Source organism: Sciurus carolinensis, chromosome 3 (genome assembly GCF_902686445.1).
Source record: "Sciurus carolinensis chromosome 3, mSciCar1.2, whole genome shotgun sequence".
Classification (NCBI taxonomy): Eukaryota; Metazoa; Chordata; class Mammalia; order Rodentia; family Sciuridae; genus Sciurus; species Sciurus carolinensis.
The window spans coordinates 36,986,442-37,009,141 of NC_062215.1; the positions used below are offsets into that span (position 1 = coordinate 36,986,442).

At 39.1% G+C, this 22,700-nt stretch overlaps 1 protein-coding gene across 11 annotated transcripts in view; it reads right to left on the bottom strand.

Moving 5' to 3' along the window:
- Positions 1-194: 194 nt before the first annotated feature.
- Positions 195-22,700, bottom strand: part of Synrg (synergin gamma) — a 67,500-nt gene continuing 44,994 nt past the window's right edge. For 7 of the 11 annotated variants that reach the window (XM_047547423.1, XM_047547419.1, XM_047547416.1 and 4 more), the window contains 6 exons: positions 21,209-21,262; positions 20,650-20,746; positions 18,496-18,644; positions 6,141-6,251; positions 5,755-5,790; positions 195-4,433 (listed from right to left, as the gene is read on the bottom strand). In XM_047547423.1, coding sequence (XP_047403379.1) covers positions 4,302-4,433; positions 5,755-5,790; positions 6,141-6,251; positions 18,496-18,644; positions 20,650-20,746; positions 21,209-21,262 — 579 coding nt within the window. In that variant the 3' untranslated portion in view covers positions 195-4,301. The remainder of the gene's footprint in view (positions 4,434-5,754; positions 5,791-6,140; positions 6,252-18,495; positions 18,645-20,649; positions 20,747-21,208; positions 21,263-22,700) is intronic. The other 4 variants (XM_047547422.1, XM_047547414.1, XM_047547420.1 and 1 more) reach the window with 3 other exon arrangements.

The following is a 22,700-nucleotide window of genomic DNA, read 5'->3' on the forward strand; positions in this document are numbered from 1 at the left end:
TGGTATGTGGCATGCACCAAAGTACTGAATCCTCCATCAAAGAAATCAGTTTTCAGCAAAAGGTATGCCTCTGCTTCACTATTAACCCAAAAATGCTCTAAGCCAAACCTTAGTATAATAGATAAGCAAATAATGGCTTCCTTTAACTTTAGAAATGTTACCCAGTTTCCTGCTCCCAATAAATTTGACAGCACAATCCATTCAGTTGTGGTAGAGGTTTAATGAGCTCTTCTCTATTCATGCTCCTGGGTGTTGACCAGGTTGTTCCTTAGGAGAGTCATCCAGAAGTCTGCACCACACAGTGAGAAAGTTCCATCATTGCCTCATTTCACTTGGTCTGTTTTGGCGGGAAGCCATTGGTATGCCAAAAGGTAGATGTTCAGACAAACTTTTAGCTTCCTGCTTTTATCTGGTCTGTGGCAATGGTTTTCCATCTAAATCCTACCTTGTGTTATACCATTTGCCCACTCTTCTAAAAGTGCATCATTCTTGTCTAAATGGGAAAATTAAAGTTTATGTGGAAAATCAAAGAACACAAATGCAACATTAACACATGATCTAAAATAAAATCCAGGGATTTATTCTGTGAAGCTCAGCATGAAAACTGATAGTCTTTTGAGTAAGAGCCAAAAATAGCCATTGTATTATATGAGGAAAACACCTGGTTACAGATATTAAAGAAAATTTCCTGTAGAAATTCTGGCAAACACCACTACTGAGCTGTAACTAAGAGTGTTCTTTGCATTTGGGAAGCCTAATACCTAAGTGCTTTGGCCCTCATTCATTCCAGTGACTTACATCTGTTTGTGTGTGTGTGTGTCTGTGTGTCTGTGCTACTGGGGATTAAACTCTGGGGTGCTCTCCCTCTGAGCTGCCTTCCCAGCCTTTTTTGAGAGGGTCTCAGAGTTTCCCAGGCTGGCCCTGAATTTGCAGTCCTCCTGGCTCAGCCTCCGAGTAGCTAGGATTACAGGTGTGTGCCTCCACACCTGTTTCTATGAAATCTAAACCCAGTAAAGAAAAGACCAAAAGTCTAGGAGCATGACATTGGGTTTTCTGTTAGAGAAGCTTAACAAATGCTTAATTCAGAACAAACCCTGACAATATTTTAGAGATCAAGCTTTATAATTTCTAAACATGGCAGTTAGGGCAATTGTTTGTTTATTAAAATGTACACAAAGGGAAAAAGCCATACCATCTTTTAAAATGTAGGACCAAATTCCACATCACACACAACTCATTTCACTGTGGACTTACAGCACTGGTTAATACAGCCACCACTACAAAATAATGAGATGCCCCCATAAATATTTTTTTTAAAGAACCCATTTACTTATCAACATATGAAGAATGGAATTAAGTAAAAATTTTGATATATTTTGTTAGAAAGGTAATTTGTAAAGTGGCATTTTTCACCCAAGAACTATTTTACTTAAGATTTATTTTTTTCAGCTTGACCTTATAAAGGGCTTTTCAATTCTATTGTTTGGCCCACACTTCTCCAAAGAAATACTCCCCAACCTAAACAAAACAGGCTAAACTCATCCTGCCCTGCATTCTGACATTTGCCAGAACAGTCTACAACAGACTATAATGCTCCCTTTTAAATGGCAGATGTCTGAAAATGTCAGTTTATTAGCTGTTCACAAAGAAAGGTGTATTGACCTAGAAGGTATAAAGGGGAATTTTCACAGTGGTCCCCAGAGCAAGCATTTTCAAATATATAGGATATACAGCCCCTCATAGTCTTTTCATAGCTTTAGGAACATACTAATTAAATAGGAAAGTAGAACATATCTTTAAATAAATCAGACCAAAAAGCAAAAACACCCAAAATGCCCAAAATATTTGTATATACACAAAATATTTAAATAATTTAGAATATGCAACCCATCTAGAATGCTAACTAGTAACCATAGGAAAAATAAACCATAGAAAATATTTTAGTATACCTGTACCTCTTCTATCTCAAGCATGTCCAGACAAAAATTAAATTACACACTAAGCCACAGAAATTTTAAAGGCAAAAATGCAATGCCAAAAAGAAAAGTGCTTATTAATCGCCATTCAAGCGGTGGGGTGAGGCTGCCTGACACAATACCCAGTATGGAAATAAGTAACCTTGGTTACTGTTTCCAAGGACACTGGGCTCTTGGCTAACAAGAGCTGAGGTGAGGCTGAATGCAGTGATGAGTCATTTCAATAAATGTATGCAAAGAAAACTCAGCCTGATGGTATTCCACACTTCCCAAATCCTTATCGGTGGCAGGTAACTAAACATTTCAAGTATTAAACAGATATCAAAAGTAGTGAACACTTTTTAAAGCAGTGGTTTTTGGTTGACGTCTACTGAATTTTCTTCTGGCACCTCCCAAAGCGTCACTAAACCTCTCATACTTGGTAAACACAGCTGTGATTATATGCAGGAATTTAATCTGAGGCATTCTGGAGTACATCTAGGAAGGGAAACCAATCTAGTTAACAGGTACTTTAAAAAAATGTCATTGATATAGGCCACTGTGACAGAATAACAATCCACACAGCATTCTCCCCCAAAGTACTTCAGCAACATAAATTCTGTCAAGCTTGGAAACATTCTTGCTAGGTAGATTCCATTATGGAATATGCAAGACAGTTAAGCCTGCTTGTTATTCTGGTGCCATAATGAAAACTAGCGCCGTCCAGGATGAAGCGGGACAGAGGCCTCAGGTAGGGTTTCTCCTAAACACGGGCCCACCTGTGCTGTTACAAGCACTACACTTGCTCTGCGGAGGCAAAAGGCTCTAGGTGACAATTCAGATAGCCATCTCAGTCATAAACAGCTGGAGATGGTGTCATCTGGAGCAAATGAGAAAAACAGATTTATCTCAACACTTCTCTGTGTCCTGGTATACAGCAGGGTAGAGCAGACTTTGTTGAAGGAAATGTAAAAGGTATAAGATGAAATAGCACAATTCCCCCAAGTTTTGTCCTGAAAGGGGAAAACAATTGTGTAAAAGCAGCAGATATCCAGAAGAAAATGAACCTTTTTTCAAAGTTTACAATTAAAACCAGCCTAGGTCAGAAAGCCTAAATCATACAAAGTGACGCATACTAGATTCAAAATATCTTCATGGAGCACAAAAGTAACAGAGAAGTATGTATTCTAGATTGGTCCATTCTTCCTAGGAATAACAGCCTTTAAAATTTTGCTCTAGGTCCTGATTTTATGCATTCAGTTTAAGCAGCAAAGAAAATCTCACACCAGAGAACATAAGCCTTTTCCTTCTAAAACAGTTTCCTTCCATGCTTCTACAACATTTATCTCTACCATAAATAGACATATATTTTACTATCCTGCTCACCAGGCTGGGAGCTCCCCTCTCACCCTGAGTTAATTTTCAGATCACTCACGGACATGCAGTTTGGCAGCGCTGGCCCCTACACCGTCATCTTTGGAAATGTGGAGCGAGGCCACCGCAGAGAGATTTTGTTCCATGGCCTTTCCGGAACTTCTCTGGAAAAATAGCTAGGATTTTTGTGGGGGCAAAAAAGGTTTTCGATAAAGTCTCCAAAGGGAAAGCATATTCATCCTGATTCACAGATGATGCACCTCTGTCAAAATGGATGTTCCTCTCCACTACAAAGGACTCAGGCATGTTTTGGGAAAGAGTTTTCTTGAAAGCTGACAGTTTCAGAAATGAAGGAAAGGAGCAGAGGTTCAGTTGTGGACAGAAAAGATGGTACATCTGTCCTCACGGCCTGCTACTGTCCAAAGGAGATGAGCTAAGTTTTTTCTTTAAGAACATAGAGTATCAATTAAATCACAATATCTCCCTTTTATTCATTACAGATATTTACAAACTAAATGCAGAGAAATGCATTCTATTCACAGGACCACGTGTGTTCTGAGCATAAAACACGCACTGGCTTGCACAGTCCTGCCAATACCAGTCCCACGATAAGAAGTTATTCTTCTTCAAATGTCAAATTCTTCACAGTTTCAGTATCGCAGCAGCAAATTATTCTTTAAACTGTGGTCCATATTTTCGAACAACTTAAGAGAACTAGAAATAAGTGCACAAACTTCTTTCTGTTGTCAATTTTATCTCAAATCCCAGAGACTGGCAGCAGGAATCAGACATCAAAGGTGGTCTGTAGGAATGAGGGGAACTTCCAATGCGTTTTCTCTGCCTCTTGGGGAATTCATACAGTTTCATGGAGGTGAACCTTGCAGTACTCATATTCTGTTTATTGGTCCCTGTCACCCCCAGGGGTGTGACAGAAAAAACACGAAACAAAACAGTGCTTCCTAGAGGATCTTTTCAGAGCAAGTCAGGCAGGATGAGACCAGGAGGCTTTGGTTCAACACAGTTGATCCAGAAGTTGGCACAGCTGGCGTGATACTGGTGCCCTCCATAGGCCAGCTTGAAACTGTCTGTTTCTGAGTTGAACGCCTACCGGAAACAGAGACGTGGGGCAGGTCAGGCTTTTCTGCTTTCAAGTGCTTATTAGCAACCAACATACACCTCGCCAGGTGTCAAAGAGGCTGAGGCCCAAATGGCACACACACAAAAGCTGAGTAGGTAGCTACAGGAATTCAAGTAACAAAGTTGTTTATGGCTAATTAAAGGTACAAAAATTGTTACTATTCAACCTAGTTTCAGCAAGAAAAAAAAAAAAAAAAAAGGGCAGGTCTTTCCTAGAAAAGTCAGACAGAAGCTGTGGAGAGTGGGGAGAGATCATGACACGGAACTAAAATAGTCAAAGGCCACGGATAATTGCCATCACTTAACAGCGCTAAAGGATGCCCTCTGATTGTAATGTGTAGCCCCTTAAAATTCTGTGGTGATTACGGTCCTATTATGGCAGAAAAATCATAAGAGAGTTAGAAAAGAGTCAACTCCTCTTAAGTCTACTGCATAGGAACCGGTACGTAACAGCCCCTCTCTGCTGCTCTGCATTCTGCAGTTTCAGGTACCCACAGGAAACCGTGGTCTCACAATATTAACATCTGCTGTCACTCTTGTGAGAGTGAGACTACATTCACATAACTTTTATTATAGGATATTGTTATTAATTATTCTATTTTGTTATCATAACTGATCTCTTCCATTAAACTTCATCATGGGTATGTGTACACAGAAAAACAAAACATGGCCTATATTGGGCTCAGTTCTATCTGAGGTTTCAGGTATCCACTGGGCATCTTGGAACATATTCCTTTAGGGGCAACTCCTACAGTTAAAAAGTCCCAACAGGTATAGGGTTTGTAAAAAAATGACTGTCATTAAATACACAAGACTTATTTCCAGATTAGTAATGCTTAAAGGAAGGTTATAGTCAACTGGGAAAAGTAGTCTCAACCTGAACCACTTCCTACGATTAATTTTCTAAAATGCTAAAAGTAAATAAAACTCTAAAACCCAGCTGATTTGTTTTTGTCTGTTAACAGCTAAATCCTGAAGCTCTCTGATCTCATTCTGTGTGTCACTACAACTTCCAGTCTTCCAGAAGTTGCTCATTCTGTTACCCTGTTCACCGCAGAGAAAAATAACTACAACACCAGAAGCCAATTATGAGACACAAGCATGCAAACAAGACAGCAGTGGGTCCACACAGACGTGTTAGTTGATTAAATCAAACATTATGGGAACAGAAATGACTCAGTAAAGGATCATGATTGGAACAGTCCAGGATGGCAACAGAATCATCTGTTTGCCTTCCACACTCAAAATTAAAATGGACACGCTAAGATAACGTGTAACTGGTTCATACTTTTTTAGGATGTTCTTCTGCAGGCTTCTCTTCTTTCTGAAATAATGTTGAAACCATAAGGTCAAAAAAAACCCAAAAAAACTCAGAACAGGGACTCTTGCCTCCAAATAAATCCTCATAGGTTTACCCTTCCTCTTTTCCACCCCAGGGTGTAATGCAGATAGCATGCTTATTAGCAAGGGAAGGACTACATCTGCTCTCTCAACATCGCCCCCTATTGCCCTTGGAAAGAAATGTATTCCCTACTACCTCAGCTTTCTTGATTTTTTTTCAAATCCCCACCTGTAGTCACAAACCCTTGTGCTGAAGCCTGCTACATGAGCTTGTCACCCGAGTCATGTTAGGGAAGCACTCTGCCCTCTTTGGGAGGAAAGCATATGACTTACCCGGCTCCTAGAGTCCACATTTAAGAGGCACACCCCACAGGCAAGTTCCTGAGCATTTTTAATCCCAGGTCGAAGCATACAGGAAGAAAAATCCAGTGAATTTTCATCTGGCTGTAAGGATGACAGGACAAATACGTAAGAACCCAGGAATTTCAAATGCTGTTTGCTTCATTCCCTGATCATCCATCCCCAATAGGTCTGGCAGCAAATTAAGCCAAGTCTCTAATACCACCAATACGATCATAGTTTTATTTCCCAAATGCCTGCTATATTCTAGGTATTAGGGACACCACCATAAGTAAACCACACTCCCTGTCCTTTGAGAACTCACGGTTTAGGGCAGGGCCAGGTGGGTATCAGGCAATTCAGGTCACGAGTGTGGCCAGTGCTTACTCAGAGGGAAGCACTTGGTACAAGCTGAGCTGGAGCTGCTGTGGATGGCTAAGGTCAGGTGCTCTGTACATAGGTGGCGGATGTATGGGGTTAGTGTCAAGAAGGAGATTTGCAAGTCGGCAGCTAGAGGTGGTGAGTCCAAGAGCTGGAAGTCAAGCCTTACTTGCACTAGGCATTATGCTCACCCTTTATTGGCTTTATCTAATATACTGCCCTAAAATAAATCTGATTAAAATGGCAAGGTCTCAATTTTGGAAAGTTGTCAATTTCTTTCTTTTTTCTTCTTTTTTGGTACTGAGGATTGAACCCAGGGCGCTTCACCACTGAGCTACATCCTGAGCAGCCCTTTTTATTTTTTGAGACATGTCTCACTAAGATGCTGAGGCTGGCCTTGAACTTGAGTTCCTCCTGCCTTAGCCTCCTGAGTCTCTGGGATTACAGGCATGTGCCACCATATCCAGTTAGAAGTGTTGGATTCTTCATGTGAAGAAGTTTTTAAAATACCTAGAGCAATTTATTTTCTGACACTTTAGTCTGGATAACTCTTTGCTGCAGGGGCTCTGCTCTGCATTGTAATCGTTCAGCAGCATCCTAGCTTCCTTATAAGTAAAATTGTCCCACTCCCTGCCATTGAGAACTGATTGTCCAAAGAGAAAAGAGCACACACAGGAACACTTACAATTTACTATAAACTGAATTGATATAAAGGGTGTGTAGCAATCAATTTGCAAATAAAATATATAACAATGATCTTTATTGTAAATTCGGTAAGTTAATTGATTCTCATGAAATGCTTTCTTTGATTTCTGCCAACTCTTGGATTCATATTCACTATTTGGTTACTTTCACAAAAGTGTAGTTTTGAATAAATACTGGGTGATGCTTTCATGTTAAAGACTAAGACCAAAGTGAAACAACAAAGACATTATCTGAGAACTTCACTCATTTGTCAAAGACCTGAGTAACTTCTTCTGAATATTGGGGAATATTTTCTCAACTCTTGTGCTATTCACAATACAATGGCTATAGACACAGCACACTTAAATTTAATGCACATTATTAACATTTTCTCTGATACCTTTTTAAGTCCAGATAACCAGCAAAACAATAAAGCAAACTCTGGTTTAAAGCATTTGCAGATTTCTATGATGTAAATACTCCAACCATGCTGACTTCCAGTTTCTAAAGGTGATGGCAATGAACAAGGAATTGGGAAGACATGTATGGGAGTATCATTACCTAGTATCTGCACCATGCTGATACAATATTCTAGGGTGACCAACTGTCCTGGTTTGTTGAAGACTGTTCTGGTCTTAGCACTGAAGAAATTCCTCAGTCCTGAGCAAACAGGGATGGTTGGTTGTCATACAATAGATGTAAATAACCCACAAAGCTAGATAATAGTAAATATAATAAAAGAACTAGGCAGTCTTGAGTATTTATGTCTTTTTTTGAGTATTTTTTCCTTTTAATTTTTTTTTTTTTTTTTTTTTTTTTACTGTGCTGGGGATCAAACCTAGGGCCTTGTGCTTGTAAGGCAAGCACTCTACCAACTGAGCTATATCCCCAGCCCCTCCTTTTAATTTTTAACTGCAAATTTATGTTATTTTTACTAATGGCTGTGTTTAACAAGTGACTTACAAAGTTCCTGAAAATTTAACAATCGGCTCTTACGAGCTCCAACACACCACTGCAATGGGAGGAAGCTTCAGGTGGGACCTGGAGTTGAAGAGTCCCCTCTGAGGGCCTGTCCTCTCTCTATGGGGGGCGCGGTGCAATTATCAGCTGTGTATAAATGGCAGCAGCCTTGAGAAATGATCAAGGGCAGCAAACTGCAGTGGTAGGAGTGTCCCTTTACCAGCAGGGGTCAAGGGGGCTGTGAGAAGGGGGATGGCTGCACATATCCGGGTTGGGTTTTGTCTGATGAGTGTGACCAAAGGGAGTGGTGGCGATGCCAGGCACCACAGGGACTAAGCAGGTGGGAAAGGAAATGGAGACAGAAAGGAGTTGAAAGGAACAAAGTAAATGGGTCAAGCCGGTGTCCTGTCTTAAGAATTCAAAACAAGAGCAGTGCAGGTAGAGTGTGGGAAGAGTGGAGGTTTGCCAACTTGGTTGGGCTCAGAAAGTCAGCTGTCTGAACTGTGGACTGCAGAGGCACTGCAGTGTGACTTGGGAATACAGTCCCGAGTGATCATGCACGTGGATGAAGCGAATTAGACACAAGGGCCCTGAGTCCAATGGTCAAGGACCCGAGAACCTGGCAAGGTAGCTGGTTTATCCTCACGGGCACTGAGGTGATCCAAGGTGATGGCAAACTCCTGCCAAAGTAATAGCTACATTTTCTCTAGTTACTCTAGGTTGAACCACAGTGGGTTTTTGAACAATGAAGGAAAACTATTAAATACTTGTATTTTTCTTCCCTAAAGGAAGAACATCGGCTTCTTTCTAGAAAAAACGTGTGGATTACATATCATGTTTCTTCATTCATTTCTAATTTGAAATAATAAACCATTAAGTACTTTCACTTTTCTTAAACCGTAGGTAGCACGGGAAAAAATGTGTATATGAGGTATTTCAATTGAGTATAGAGGATTCTGACCCAGGTGACCAAAGTAAACTTACATAGCCTTAGCCAAGTCAGAGGATAAATTTTCTTTTCTCTCTTTCCTTTTTTTAGTGTAGTCATGGCCACTTTGGTCAAATGTAGAGTGACTGGTACTGTTACTTGTTTGTTCCCCAGTTCTCTCATCTATACATGGTAATAATTTCACTTGCCCTAACTTACTTCCTCAGTTGGTGTTGAGACTCTCGGAGATATAAAAAAAGTACTTTTAAGGGTTTGAGTCCTAGCACCATACCAAAAACAACCAAACGACAACAGACCAAAAAATAATACTGTTCTGGAAAGGAAAAACAGTCTAAATGATTATCACAATTATTCACTTTGATAAACTCTATCAAGTTTTCCAAAGAGGTTAAAAATACAGTATCACCTCTGTAATCTACATTATAGACATTCATCATCTTACTGAATCAGGACTATTTGAGAAATAATTAAAATGTGGGAAAATTGTGAATTTGAAATCACATTAATAAAAGCCTTTAGTATCTGTTTACTGAAGGCATAAGGAAAGCGGAGGAAAAGGTCATATTGTAATCTCCAATGAAAACCATAGGCTCTGCATAAATTACCCTGTGATCAAATTAATCCTTCAAATGATAAAATGAACCTTCCTAAATACACACCTATAAGCAGGGGATTATTACAGTGTATAGTAACAGTTTGACACCAAGTTATGCTTTCAACAGACTACCATAAATTGATCATCTACTTTAATTAAAGACATTTCACGTTTTTTGTTTTTTTGTTTTTTTGGTTTTTTTTTTTGGTGGTATTGGGGATCGAACTCAGGGCCTTATGCTTGTGAGGCAAGCACTCTACCAACTGAGCTATCTCCCCAGCCCGACATTTCACGTATTTAACAAAATTTTTTTAAAAACATGTATGACCTGCTTATACTGAGAAATCCCACAGTCAGACTGAGATACGTAATACTGAATCCTTAGCTAGTAATGGTGTCCAAGAAAATCATCATTAAGGAAGAAGAGTCTGGTGGTAGGTAATTAGTGTCCTTCACCAATATTCTCAGTTTCCTTTTCTGGAAAAATGGTATCCTGGCCTTCCCTGCTTCCTTGGAATTAGCCATGGCCATGTAACTTGCCATGGTCAACAGACCATGAGTGTAAGTCACATGGATCACCTCTGAAAGGAAGCCTTTAAGACCAATGTGCTATTTGTCATATTCCTAGCCCCTCCCAATGTGACCAGCTATGTGACCAGTTATATTTCACATGGTGGAAGTTCTGTCTACCTGGGTCCTTGAATGAGAAGAATATGGCACAAAGCCCCCTCAAACTTGAGATGAACATAGGAAAAAAGTGTAGTTGTAGTTATATTGCTAGGATTGGCAAGGGGGTGTTTGTTACTGCAACATAACCTGGTCTAAGTTGACAGATATGAAGAATGATCTAGACAAAGCTTCCACAAGCAATTCTAGATTTTTGGATATTGGTTTCATTACAAGGTTTTGTGTAATACTCACCTAGTGTTGCTGTGACAAACTAGTACAAATTTAGTGGCTTAAGAAAACACAAATTCTTACAGTTCTGGAGGTCAGAGGTCTAAAATGGCTTGGCAGAGCTGCTTTCCTTCTGGAAGTTCTAGGGGAGAATTTCTTTCCTTGTTTTTTCTAGCTTCTAGATATTGCTTGTGCATTCCTTGGCTCCAGATCTCACCTCCAAATTGGCAGGGTAGCACCTGCCAATTTCTGTTTCTGTTGTCACATCACTTTTTCCTTACTCTTATCCTCCTACCTTCCTCTAATAAAGATGCTTGGGATGACGCTAGGCCCAACCAGATAGTCCAGGATTATTTCCCCAACTGAAGATACTTAATGCCATCTGCAAAGTTACTATTACCAGTAACATCTTCACAGGTATCAGGGATATGGGCATCTTTGTGGGTCCATTATTCTGTCTACCACAGCCACCTTCTGTCAACTGAGGACAGCCATTCAGAGACATGGTAAAGATTTTGTCTCTAAAACACTGTACATACTGGCAAGAGAGAAAATGCTATCATTAAAGTGTTCTCTTGATATGCCACAGCAATAGGACATGAATCTGAAATTTACTGCTTAGTTTACACTGAAAGGAATTATCAAACAAAGAGTCTGTATTATACTGATGATAACAGTGAGATCAAAGAGACTGAGTGATTTCTAGTTGACTATAGGTCTGAGGAAAACAGTTCTTGCTCTTGTCTTAGATTTTATATGGCAAAATTGATTGGCTTTGCTTTCCAGGACTGAAGTTTTTTGTTCCAAACCTACTGGACTTCATCCACAAGATAAAAGCTTAGGTAACAATTCACTTAAGGAGTTAACCATCAGAGCATCACATGTGAGCATAAGAGATGACTTCTCTTTTTTGCATCAGTTCCTTCAGGGTCTGGGTGTCCAGAGGAGTGAAGGCTTCTACTGCAGGGGGAGTCTTGGTCCATGGACAAAGGAAGTATCTAAGGGAAAGTGGGGAGCACAGCACCTTTTTGCTGGTATAACATCCAGCTTAAATACCAAGGAGTCTTTTTTGATGTTTCCCTGAAGGGGGTTGCACCATTCAGGAAAGTACTACAATATTAGATGAATGCATGGATCAGGGTCCTATACCATGTCCCTCCTCCAAAAATCCATTTAACACACTGTTCTTGGGCAGAGATATAAACTGTAATAACAGATACCACACTTGATCTCAGCCAAAAAGTGACCTATGTGGTTTTTTCAGTGGAGGAAACAGTGTAGTGGAGATTTTTTTTTTTTTTGGCACTGGGGAACTGAATCCCCTCTATGCCAAACACATGTTCTACTACTCAACTACACCCTGGCCCTAAGGCAGCCATCTTTTGAAGGGAATAGTCCCATGGAATCTTCATAGGAAGAAACAAGTCTTTTCCAGCATCTTGGAAGCTAGATATAACATAGCAAGAAGAAATAATTTTAAAATGATGTGGATCCAAATCCCAGAGTTGTCAGTTTCAGTCAGGTTTTCTCTTCTCTGAACCCTAATTTCTTCACCTATGAAAATAGGTTTTTGTGCTACTGACCTTTAGGGTTGTTACCAGGATTAAATGTGAATGGATCTAAAGATCATAGCATAATGCTCAGCAGGTCTAGGTACAAAACAAATGGCAACTCATTACTGGTAGTAGTATTAAATTCAAAGCACCTCACCATGGCAGTGTGGTCCATTAAGGAGTTTAAGAAGCTTATTTACCTAAAATGAAGCAATGGAATAAAGAGCTAAATGTTTCCTATGAAACCTCAATCACGCTTCTGTAATGCTCTCCTTGCTTTCAGCTTCTAATCCAGAGTCCGGGTCATCACAGTTTTGGTACAACTGAAATGAACTATACAGATGTTGGATTGTAAATCATTTACATTTATAAAGCTATTCTTATCAGTTCTGTCAGAGTAAAGGCTCCTCAGGACAAGTTACAGCTTACACTCCCTTTGTAGAATATACACTACTCTTCAAGAAACAGGCAATTCAGATGAGTTTATATGCCAAGACCTACCTGTCAGTTATCAAGAGGAAACAACAGAGAAGGATCTGAGCAGAGAAAAATTATTGTTTTGTCAGGTTAACCTGGTGAAAAAAGCAATTGAAACTAAAGGACATGGGCAATTACAGAAGGGACTACTCAGTGGTAGTCCTGTACAATTTACAGTGCATTCCTGCAATGTGGAGTTATAGATAATTAATTTCTGCCCCCTTAAATGGGTTTTTAAAAAGTCAGGTAAATCACTCTCTAGTATCTAGACACTGAGACTAGGAATGGATGCTCATAAGAATCTGAAGGAGAGAATTTCTCTCTCCATTTATCTCACATTTGTCACACTAAAGGAGTTAGTGCCACCATACCAGAAGAGGGGCAGCAATTCTCAAGTTAGATGGGCTACCAAACCAAATAGGCTTTCTTCAAAACAACAAAATCAAATTCCAAAATGTGATTTGAACAAAACTAACCCTTGCTATAAAAACCTGAAACAAATTTGAACAGGTTAATCCTTGTTCCAAATTTGAACAAAATGAACACTTGATATAAAAATTCACAATAGGGATTATCTTTGAGTATGGTGATAACTAATAAGATGTTTAAGGAAACTTTCTGGAATGATGGAATAATCTCCATCTTGACAGGGCATGGGAAGTGTGGGGATATGCATTTGTCAAAGTCATCAAATGGTATAACTAACAAAACTCCTGGAATGGTACAACTAAGATTTTTGCAATTTATTGTATGTATATTTTATAAAAAAAGAAAAACATGCAGGTCTGGAATGGTAATCATAGTCTAGAAGGGAAGCCCTTCTCATGAGCAGCTGGGAGGTGCAGGAGAGCTGGGAAATTTGGGGAGATGGACAAGGAGGAAATGGCTTCTACCACACCTGGTAAGAGCAACTGTCTCAAGAAGTAAATGCACGGCAGCAACCCAGGACAAGTCTCTCCAATTACCCTTTGCTCCAAATTGAAAATGACAAATACGTAATGAGCTTGGGTAACACGTGCTTGGCCTTTTGTACTACTATCTTCTCTCCCAAAAGCTCATGGCAAGGAAAGATGCTTCATAGTACTGTCAGCTTTTTCTGGCAGTACCACAAGAGAAGGGTGGCTGATTTGAGAGTTTGTACAGAAATCATGTTTCATTCATTGTTTTGGTATCAGGGATCGAATCCAGGGGCACTTTACCACTGAGCTACATTCCTAGTCCTTTTTTATTGTTTTGAGTTGCCAGGGCTGGTCTCAACCCTGTGTTTTCTCCTGCCTCAGCCTTTCAGGTTGCTGGGACTACAGTTGTGTACCACCACGCCCAGCGAGAAATCTAGTTCTCAAAATGTTAAGCACAATGAGAACTGGTTGCCACCAAAACAAAGAACCTTAAAATCTAAATAGAAAGTGGGTGGCTTTTAAATTATTCCACAGTCTATAGAAATTCTTAGAATAATAACAATTCTACAATCTATTGGAAATTACTCTGTAGTCTATAAGTAGCAGGGGAAATGTTTATAACAAGTTGTTGCCTGTACATACTCCTGGTGTTCTGTTTCATTAATCTTATTGCTAATTCAACCCAGTTCCCCAGAAAGCTTTTGCACATCTTTGGTTTTACCTACTGCACTTGCCCATTTCAGGATAGGAAAAGGAAACAGAGTATAGAGGATATCTCTAGAAGGATGATGGCAAAGATATCAAGTTGCCATGTAAAATTAATGAGATCAAAGACCCTAAAGTATAGAGGTCTCGATAACTTATGAGTACAAATGAAAGGAGAAGTGGGCAAGGGTACCAAAGGGGATCTGCAGGGAGGGTTTATGCAAGTGAGTAAAGGGTAGTGATACATTTCTTCTACCAGAGTAAAAATATTTCCCATTGTAAATATAATAAAGATAGAAAAGAATTTTTTTAAGAAAGTTGAGAAAATAAAAAGACTAAAAAGAATATTTAGAAACCCAGGTTTTCAACACCCAAACACAGTCCCATTACCATTTGGGGAGATTTCCTTCCAGCCCTCTAGTAATGGCTCTGTGTTATTTCAAACTTAGTGTTCCCTTACAAAATGTCTGCAGAACATCCCCATATGAAGAGTCACCATAAGTAACTAATCCTCCAGATCTGGACTTTCAGGTTGTTTCCAACCATTCACTTTTATAAAGAACAATCTTGTGCGCTTAATCTACTTCTTTTTGTGATTTGTATTTAGAATCATTGCTGTAGCAGTTTTCTTAGATGTGCAGTTACCCAGACAACTATTCTGAATGTCTGCTGCTCCTCTGGTTCAACTTCTAGTGGGTTAAGGTTAAAAGTGCACTGGGTTCAGACCAAGGGCACAAGTCTTGATTTTTTGTCCTCTGTAAGTGGAGGGGAGAGCAGATTGCCATGCTGCTTTTCCACAGGGAGATTCCACCCTTAAGGTATGGGCCACTTTTTAATCACACTGTTATGATTCCAACTAAACAAAAACTGGGCTTAATTCGTGGGTTTAAAGAACACAAATCTTTTAGCTGGGTGCGTTGGCACACGCCTATAATCCCAGCTGCTCGGGAGGCTGAGACAGTAGGATTATGAGTTCAAAGGCAGCCTCAGCACCATGGAGGCACTAAGCAACTCAGTGAGGCTCTGTCTCTAAATAAAATATAAAATAGGGCTGGGGATGTGGCTCAGCAGTTGCGTGTCCCTGAGATTAGTGATTGAGTGCCCCTGAGTTCAATCCCGGTTACTAAAAAATGAAAAAAGAGAAAAAAAAACCTTTGGAATCAATGTTCACCAATTAGTTGTACTCCTCTTTTATAAATTACTCATATTGTTCATATGTTCCTGGGATGTTGGTATATTTCTCAATGACTGGTATGCTTCCTTTATACAGCAGTCATGAGCTCACCATGAACAAGCATGGCTACATGCTTACCATTTCATCTTTTTCCACACGTAGAATGAATTTCACTGACTTGTCCTTTGGAGCTATGTCATTTGGCCTATACTGAGATATGCTGTAGGAAACTACTAAATGGAACCTATTGCTTTATTTATTGAAAGGATATTTTTTGAAGATAATACTGGTTACATTAGTTTTATTTTGTTGTTGTTTCTGGAAGCTTTCTCTTAATGAGAATTCACAAAAGAAATTTCTTTGTGATATTAGCAGTAGCAATAATTATGCTTCTTCTGAGTATTAAGTTATGAACACAGTGAATCATGGAACTAGTCATGTCTTATAAATTCGTAGAACACATAAAGTAACTGTACAGCTCACCACTAATGAATACAAACACTCTAAGTACACACTTTTTGTACACTTAACTTCATTCTTGGCTTTATCTTATCTTTCTTACTTTCCTATTCATTTTCCTTATCCATTTTCTAAAAAACCTTAACTCAGTTATTAAAATGATAAAATAGAAAATATGCATGTTCAGAAAAACTTCATAAAACAGTTTTTAAAACAAAAAAGTCCCATCAAACACTGTGTCAGAATACTAATAAAGAAATAAAGGACATGGTCCTCTTTTTAAGGAATTGACAAGTGAGGGGGCAAAAGACAAGTAAACACACAATTATCAATAAGCACAGTAAATGCTATGAGAAGGGAGAGAAATGTGCTAAGGACACACACAGGAAAGGTGCTTGATTTAGACAGAAGGACTCTTGGAATACCTTCTGGGGAAAGCAGCCTAATAGAGGCAAGGGAAGTCCAAGGATAGAAAGATCTTCACTGAGCTAAGAAATCTGAACTTGATCCTGAAGCCCATGGTGACATGGTAAGCCCACTACAGGATTTTAAATGGAATTTAAATGACATGATCAGATCTTACAAAGAACAGTCTAGTAATGGCATAGGAAAGAGACTGAGATGTGAAAACAATGGAATCAGTCATCCTAAATACAAGGTCAGAAGTTCAGAAGTGATGAGGGCCTGATGATTCAATACATACAAAAATCACAGATTCTCTACTTTCACTGTATCTTCCAGTTCTTGTTAATTTGCAGGAACACTATGATTTTTTATTTGTTTATTTATTTTTGTGGTACTGGGGGTTGAACCCAGGGGTACTCTACCACTGAGTGACATCCCTAGCCCTTTTTATTTCTTGAGATAGAATGTCATTAAGTTGCCCAGGTTGGCCTTGAACTTGCAATCCTCCTGCCTCAGCTTCCCTATTAGATGGGATGGCAAGAGCTTAACACAAAGCCCAACTGGAATGTTATGTTTTTGTTAACTTAAATACATTTAACCTCTAGAAGAATTCCATATTACAAAATGAACATACTTTCATCTCTTCTTTCCAAATGCTTATGTTCCATTTCTTATTATCTAGGAGAGTTATTTTTTTAAAATTACCCAAGCTGTATGATTTTAGGTTATAAACTGAAAAATTGTTCAAAAGAACAAAACAGAGTTTGGAAATTATGCAAATTCTTTAAAAACTTAATATTGTAAGCCGGAAGCAACATAAAAATTGTGAGAAGATTTGCTCTTTAAGACATGTTGTTGGGACAACTGGGTATCTACGCAGTTCTCAGTTCAAAGCAGTAAGAACTGCTTCCTACGACAACTGCAAGCAGTAATCCTTTTTGGATGGGTCACACAGTTAAATGTGAAAAGAGGAAAGAAAGATAGTATATTTATTCCAGCTGTAGAAGGAAGATAACTTTATGTGAGTATTGTGAAATAAAGGATATCATAAGAGATAAACTGAATAGGTATGAATATATAAACATAAAATAGTTTTGCACAATGAAATGAAAAAAGGTGACAGTAACAAAGGAGGAAAAGACTGAAAAAAGTTTACAAGCCTATATATATGTACATAAATCTATCATAAATATGAAATATGTAAAGTCAATAATCGATACATTCTATTAAATAACTGGTAAAAAGAAGTTATCAGTTTATACATGATGGAAATAGAAACTGCAAATTATCATTTTGCAAAGCCTCTCATGAAATTAAATGCTAGCTGGGAGATAGCTCAGTCGGTAGAGTGCTTGCCTTGCAAGCACAAGGCCCTGGGTTCGATCCCCAGCACCCAAAAAAAAAAAAAAAAAAAAAAAAAAAAAAAAAAAAAAAAAAATGCATGCATATACACATGAAGGGCCACACTCTGGTCTGTAAAGTGCACTTCGAAGAACTTTACCCCCCAAAAAACCAGTCAGTTGTTTATTTGGAACAGAACTACTCGTAACAGGAAAAAATGAAAATAATCCAAGAATCTAAGAAAGGTAGTAAACAAACTATAAGACAACAACATGACATTTATCTATCTTACAGCTTTTTAGAAGGACATATATGAGGATATAAATAATTAGAAGTGCAAAGGGAGGAGTTTGAACCAATGTTTTTTTTTTGGGGGGGCGGGTGGTACCGGGTATTGAACTCGGGGCTCTTGACCACTGAGCCACATCCCCAGCCCTATTTTGTATTTTATCTAGAGACAGGGCCTCACTGACTTACTTAGTGTCTCACTTTTGCTGAGACTGGCTTTGAACTCTCAATCTTTCTGCCTCACCTCCCCAGCCTCTGGGATTACAGGCATACACCACAGTGCCCGGCTCAAACCAATGCTTTTTTGCAAAATTTGTGTATGTGTATGTGAATTAAGAAGGATGTCGACAGAGGAAATGTCCTATACTCTTATTTTACCTAGGTACAGTGGGCCTTGGAGCTATCCCAAAGTCCACCCGGCACCATTCAACTACTCACATCCACACTGTTTTCCTCCTTTAACACAATGTGATCCAGGAGGCACCTTCATCTCCTGTAACTGTCATCAGAGGAATATATTTCCTGCTGTACAACATAGGTTTCTGGGAAGAAAAGCAACTACTGAATTGTTAATAGGCTTACTGTGAGTGTGGCGAGGGACATGAAGCCGATGAGGTTATTCCATACTTTATCAATGTCCTTCAGCAACTGTTGCAGTTTCTCACTGCACACTGCAGTGGCTTTTATTCCCAGTTCCACACGTTTGGTTACTCTGTACACTTCAACAACACCTGACAGGGCAAGAGAGGAGACAGTTAAGAGCTGCAAGCACAGAAAAAGAGATGAGTAAGATAAGGCAGCACTGCTGCTTGATGCCATACTGGCTGGAATTAAGGAATGTATCTAGACAGAGGTGAGCCTGCTATTTTTGGGGACCAACCTACCTCTCAATGCTGCAGTACAGCTTACTGGTAAAAACAGACTCTAGGGTAACACTGCTTGGGTGCAGCTCTATTCTGTCTTGTACTAGCCATGTAATCTTGGGCAAGTCACATAACTGCTGTCTCAGTTTCCTCATCTATAAAGTTGGGATAATAACGATACCTCCTTCCAAGGATGGTTGAGAAGATTAAATGGGTTAATGTTATAAAAGGCCTAGAACAGTGCCTGGAGAACAACAAGCATCAGGCAAGTGATCAGCTTTTTTTTTTTTTTTCCTCCTTCCAGGTTTAGGAGTTTCTGTCTGAATCTAGGAAATCCCACTAAATAGACTGAAAATAGGAATGATAAAGGTTTAAAAATATCTAAATTTTAATATCATCATAGAGTAATTACAGAAATATCTCACCTATCTGAATCTTCAGGAATTTACAAACTCAGTGGCTTCACATATCTTTCATACACTTAATAGGATGCAGAATGGTTCTTTTCCTTCCAACCCTGAATTAGGTTGAACACTTGAAGAAAGGATGAGAGGTGCCAAGTAACTCCACATTTTAAGTTCAGCCATCAGGCATACCCTGACTCCTGCAATGTGACAGTCACTAGATATATTATCCCAGCCTCTGTAAGTGAATGCTGGAGAATCCAGGGGACCAACAACCTTGTGTACAGCACTATGGCTTTTCTTCTTCTTTCCTCAAGGGAAAGGGATAAATTATGTCTACCCTAAAAAGTGAGGGGGCTTTTAAGAGAATCTTAAAAGCTACTAGAGAGGAAGACAGGCACCCCATTTCCTGGTGGATATCTGCTAATGCAGAATTGTGCCTATCTGAGCAGAAAAAGAGGAACTAGAGGTGTCAAGAGCCAGCAGAGACTACATCCTTTCACTATCTACTTGTCCAGCAAATACTTTGAGTGCCTTCCATGTGCCAGGCGCTAGATTAGGTGTTGGGGGCACAACAGTTAACAAAACATACCAAAATCTCTACCCTGATGGAGGTTCATCCAAGGACAAGTAAAATATATAAGATATTAAAGGTGACAAGACTAGGTTGATCCCCAGCACCATGGGGATAAGGCTATAGAGAAAACCAAGCAAAGACAGGGATACAGGGATAGAAAGAGCTAGGGGCAGGGAGAGGAGATACCATTTTGAGAAAGAAGACAGAGAAAGCCTCAGCAAGAAGGTGACATTTGAGTGAAGATCTGAAAATGATTAGTGCATGTGGCCTGACCACAGGTCAGGCCTGAACTTGGGGAAGGGAGGAACACTGAATTAGACAGAGACTGAGGTTTCAAGTTGGATTGGAATATTTAAGAGTTGAAGATAGCCAGGAAGTTAAGGGGTAGAGAGGAAGAATTCAGAGTATAGAAATAATTGATTAGAAAAAAAAAATTTTTTTTCAATATGGGGGATTGAACCAGGGGGTGCTTTACACTTGAGTTATGCCCCCAGTTTTATTTTGAGACAGATTCTCACTAAGCTGCCCACAATGAGCATTGAACTTGTGATCCTCCTGCCTCAGCTTCCCAAGTTGCTGGGATTATAGGCATTCACCAATGCACCTGGCTAATAATTTCATTGTAATACCTCATTAATTCACATTCTTTGATAAACCAGTTAAACAGGTATAATTTATATTGCTATTAAATATACAGAAAACAAAGACTTGAAACTTAGCCATAGAGACACATATACTGCCTATAACTTAAGTGTCTTATCTACAAATGCAGATTCCACTTAGTGAGGTTGTATATAGCTTGAGAATCAGTTTTAAAATACTTAACATAAGTAAAAACCGATAATAATACAGTGTCACAATTTCAAATAAGTAAAATACAAAACAAAGATACCTAATAAATATTCCATGCCTTGAGCTGACTGAATAACTTCTGTGCAAACAGCACTACTACTAATTCCATTTAAGGTGTCATTTGCCTTCTTAATGACCTACAAGAAATGAAATCACATCACATTATGTAACCAAAAAAGGTTACTGCAAATCAATTTACTATTAGTAGAAAACCCCACCAAAAAGCCAGGAAGTATGGAAAACCATGACTGACTAATGTATGTATATGGTGAAACAAATCTGAGAATTTAATTTGAACCTGGAAGAAGCCATCCTGCATTACTTTGGAAGAGAAAAGATAGAGGTTCTTTAGTTTAAATATTATTTTAATTTAGGCAGAGGTAATGATACCACTTTGTTATATCTCAAACATAGTGACAGTTGAGGAGACAACTGACAGGCCAGTATTTGCCATTATAAACAAGAAAGAAGTCTTACTTATGACATATGACTTTCACATTCTAAAGGCCATGGGAGAAAGGTTCCCCTCAAGTTTTCTTAGGGGAAGGCAAAATGACACAAAGTACACTTATGTGTGAACATAAAGGTGACATACTCACATCTAGGGCACTCCCCAGGCATCTCTGCCATTCATACGCGTATCTCTCATTTTCCTGTGGATTTTTGTAGAAAGAACTAGGTTATATAGGCAAGCCTAGGATCCTATGACTTCTGTCAATAAAAAGAGCTTTTAAGACTCATTTTATAAAAATCATTTTTATAAAAGTAGTTTTCATATATATAATCTGTGTGTATGTGTGTGTGTGTGTGTGTGTGGTGTGTGTGTGTATATATTTTTTTCTTTTCTTTTCTTTCCTTTTTTTTTCCCTTCCAGTCTTGGGGATTGAACCCAGGGGCACTCTACCACTGATTTATACTCTCAGACCTTTTTATTTTTTGAGACAGGGTCTGAAGCAAATTTCTTTTCTTTTCTTTTTAAATATTTTTTTAGTTGTAGATGGACACAATACCCCTATTTTATTTATTTTTTATGTGGTGCTGAGGATCGAACCCAGTGCCTCACATGTGCTAGGCAAGCGCTCTACCACTGAGCCATAACCCCAGCCCCTGAAGCAAATTTCCAAGGCTGGCCTTGAATATGTCATCCTCCAGCCTCAGTCTCCCTAATTGCTGGTGCTATAGACATGTGTCACTGCACCTGACAATAATTATTTTAAATTGCTAATAAATGTAACTTCTGAGCACATGACCTATGAATCTGAGGGAAATGCTTGACAGCAGCTTCCCTCTACAAATGTTGCCTCATTTGTTCCAGTCAGTAACAGTGGAAGCCTTTTTCAAAGGTACATACCTTGGAGGTTTGTAGTGCGAGAATTCATGTCAAACCACTGACTTTCCACTTCAGTCATATTGCTCTGTGTGTGTGTGTGTGTGTGTATGTGTACATGGGACAAGGAGAGTTAAGTGCGTTGGTCACAGAAGGAAGACAGCATGGGACTAAGAAATAGAAAACTCAGAATATTTCCCCTCTCTCCTCTATTTTGACATTTTAACATTCAGTAGGATGATACATAAATATGAACTCAAAAGAATTTCCAAGAATAATTTCAGTTTTAGGGTCTCTGAGTGCTTCCAGCGGATGCAACATCTGGAAAGTATTTCACCAGTGTTCCCAGTCTCTCTCTTTTTTTTTTTTTTTTTTTTAATAATTTTTTAATTGTAAATGAATCTTTTAATTTTATTTATTTACATGTGGTGCTGAGTATTAAACCCAGGGCCTCACACATGCCAGGCAAGTGCTCTACCACTGAGCCACATCCCCAGCCCTATTTTGTATTTTATTTAGAAACAGGGTCTCTCTGAGTTGCTTAGTGCCTTGATTTTGCTGAGGTTGGCTTTGAATTTGAGATCCTCCTGCCTCAGCCTCCTGAACCACTGGGATTATAGCCACCAAGCCACTGCACCTGGCTAATTATGTATTTTATGTCTGATGCCTTGTGTCTTTCTCCCCCTCATATTCCCAGGTGAAAGTTGAAAGTACTTTTTCCTGGAGTTCTTAGGACTCAGTTCATCTTTTATTCCTCTGCAGAA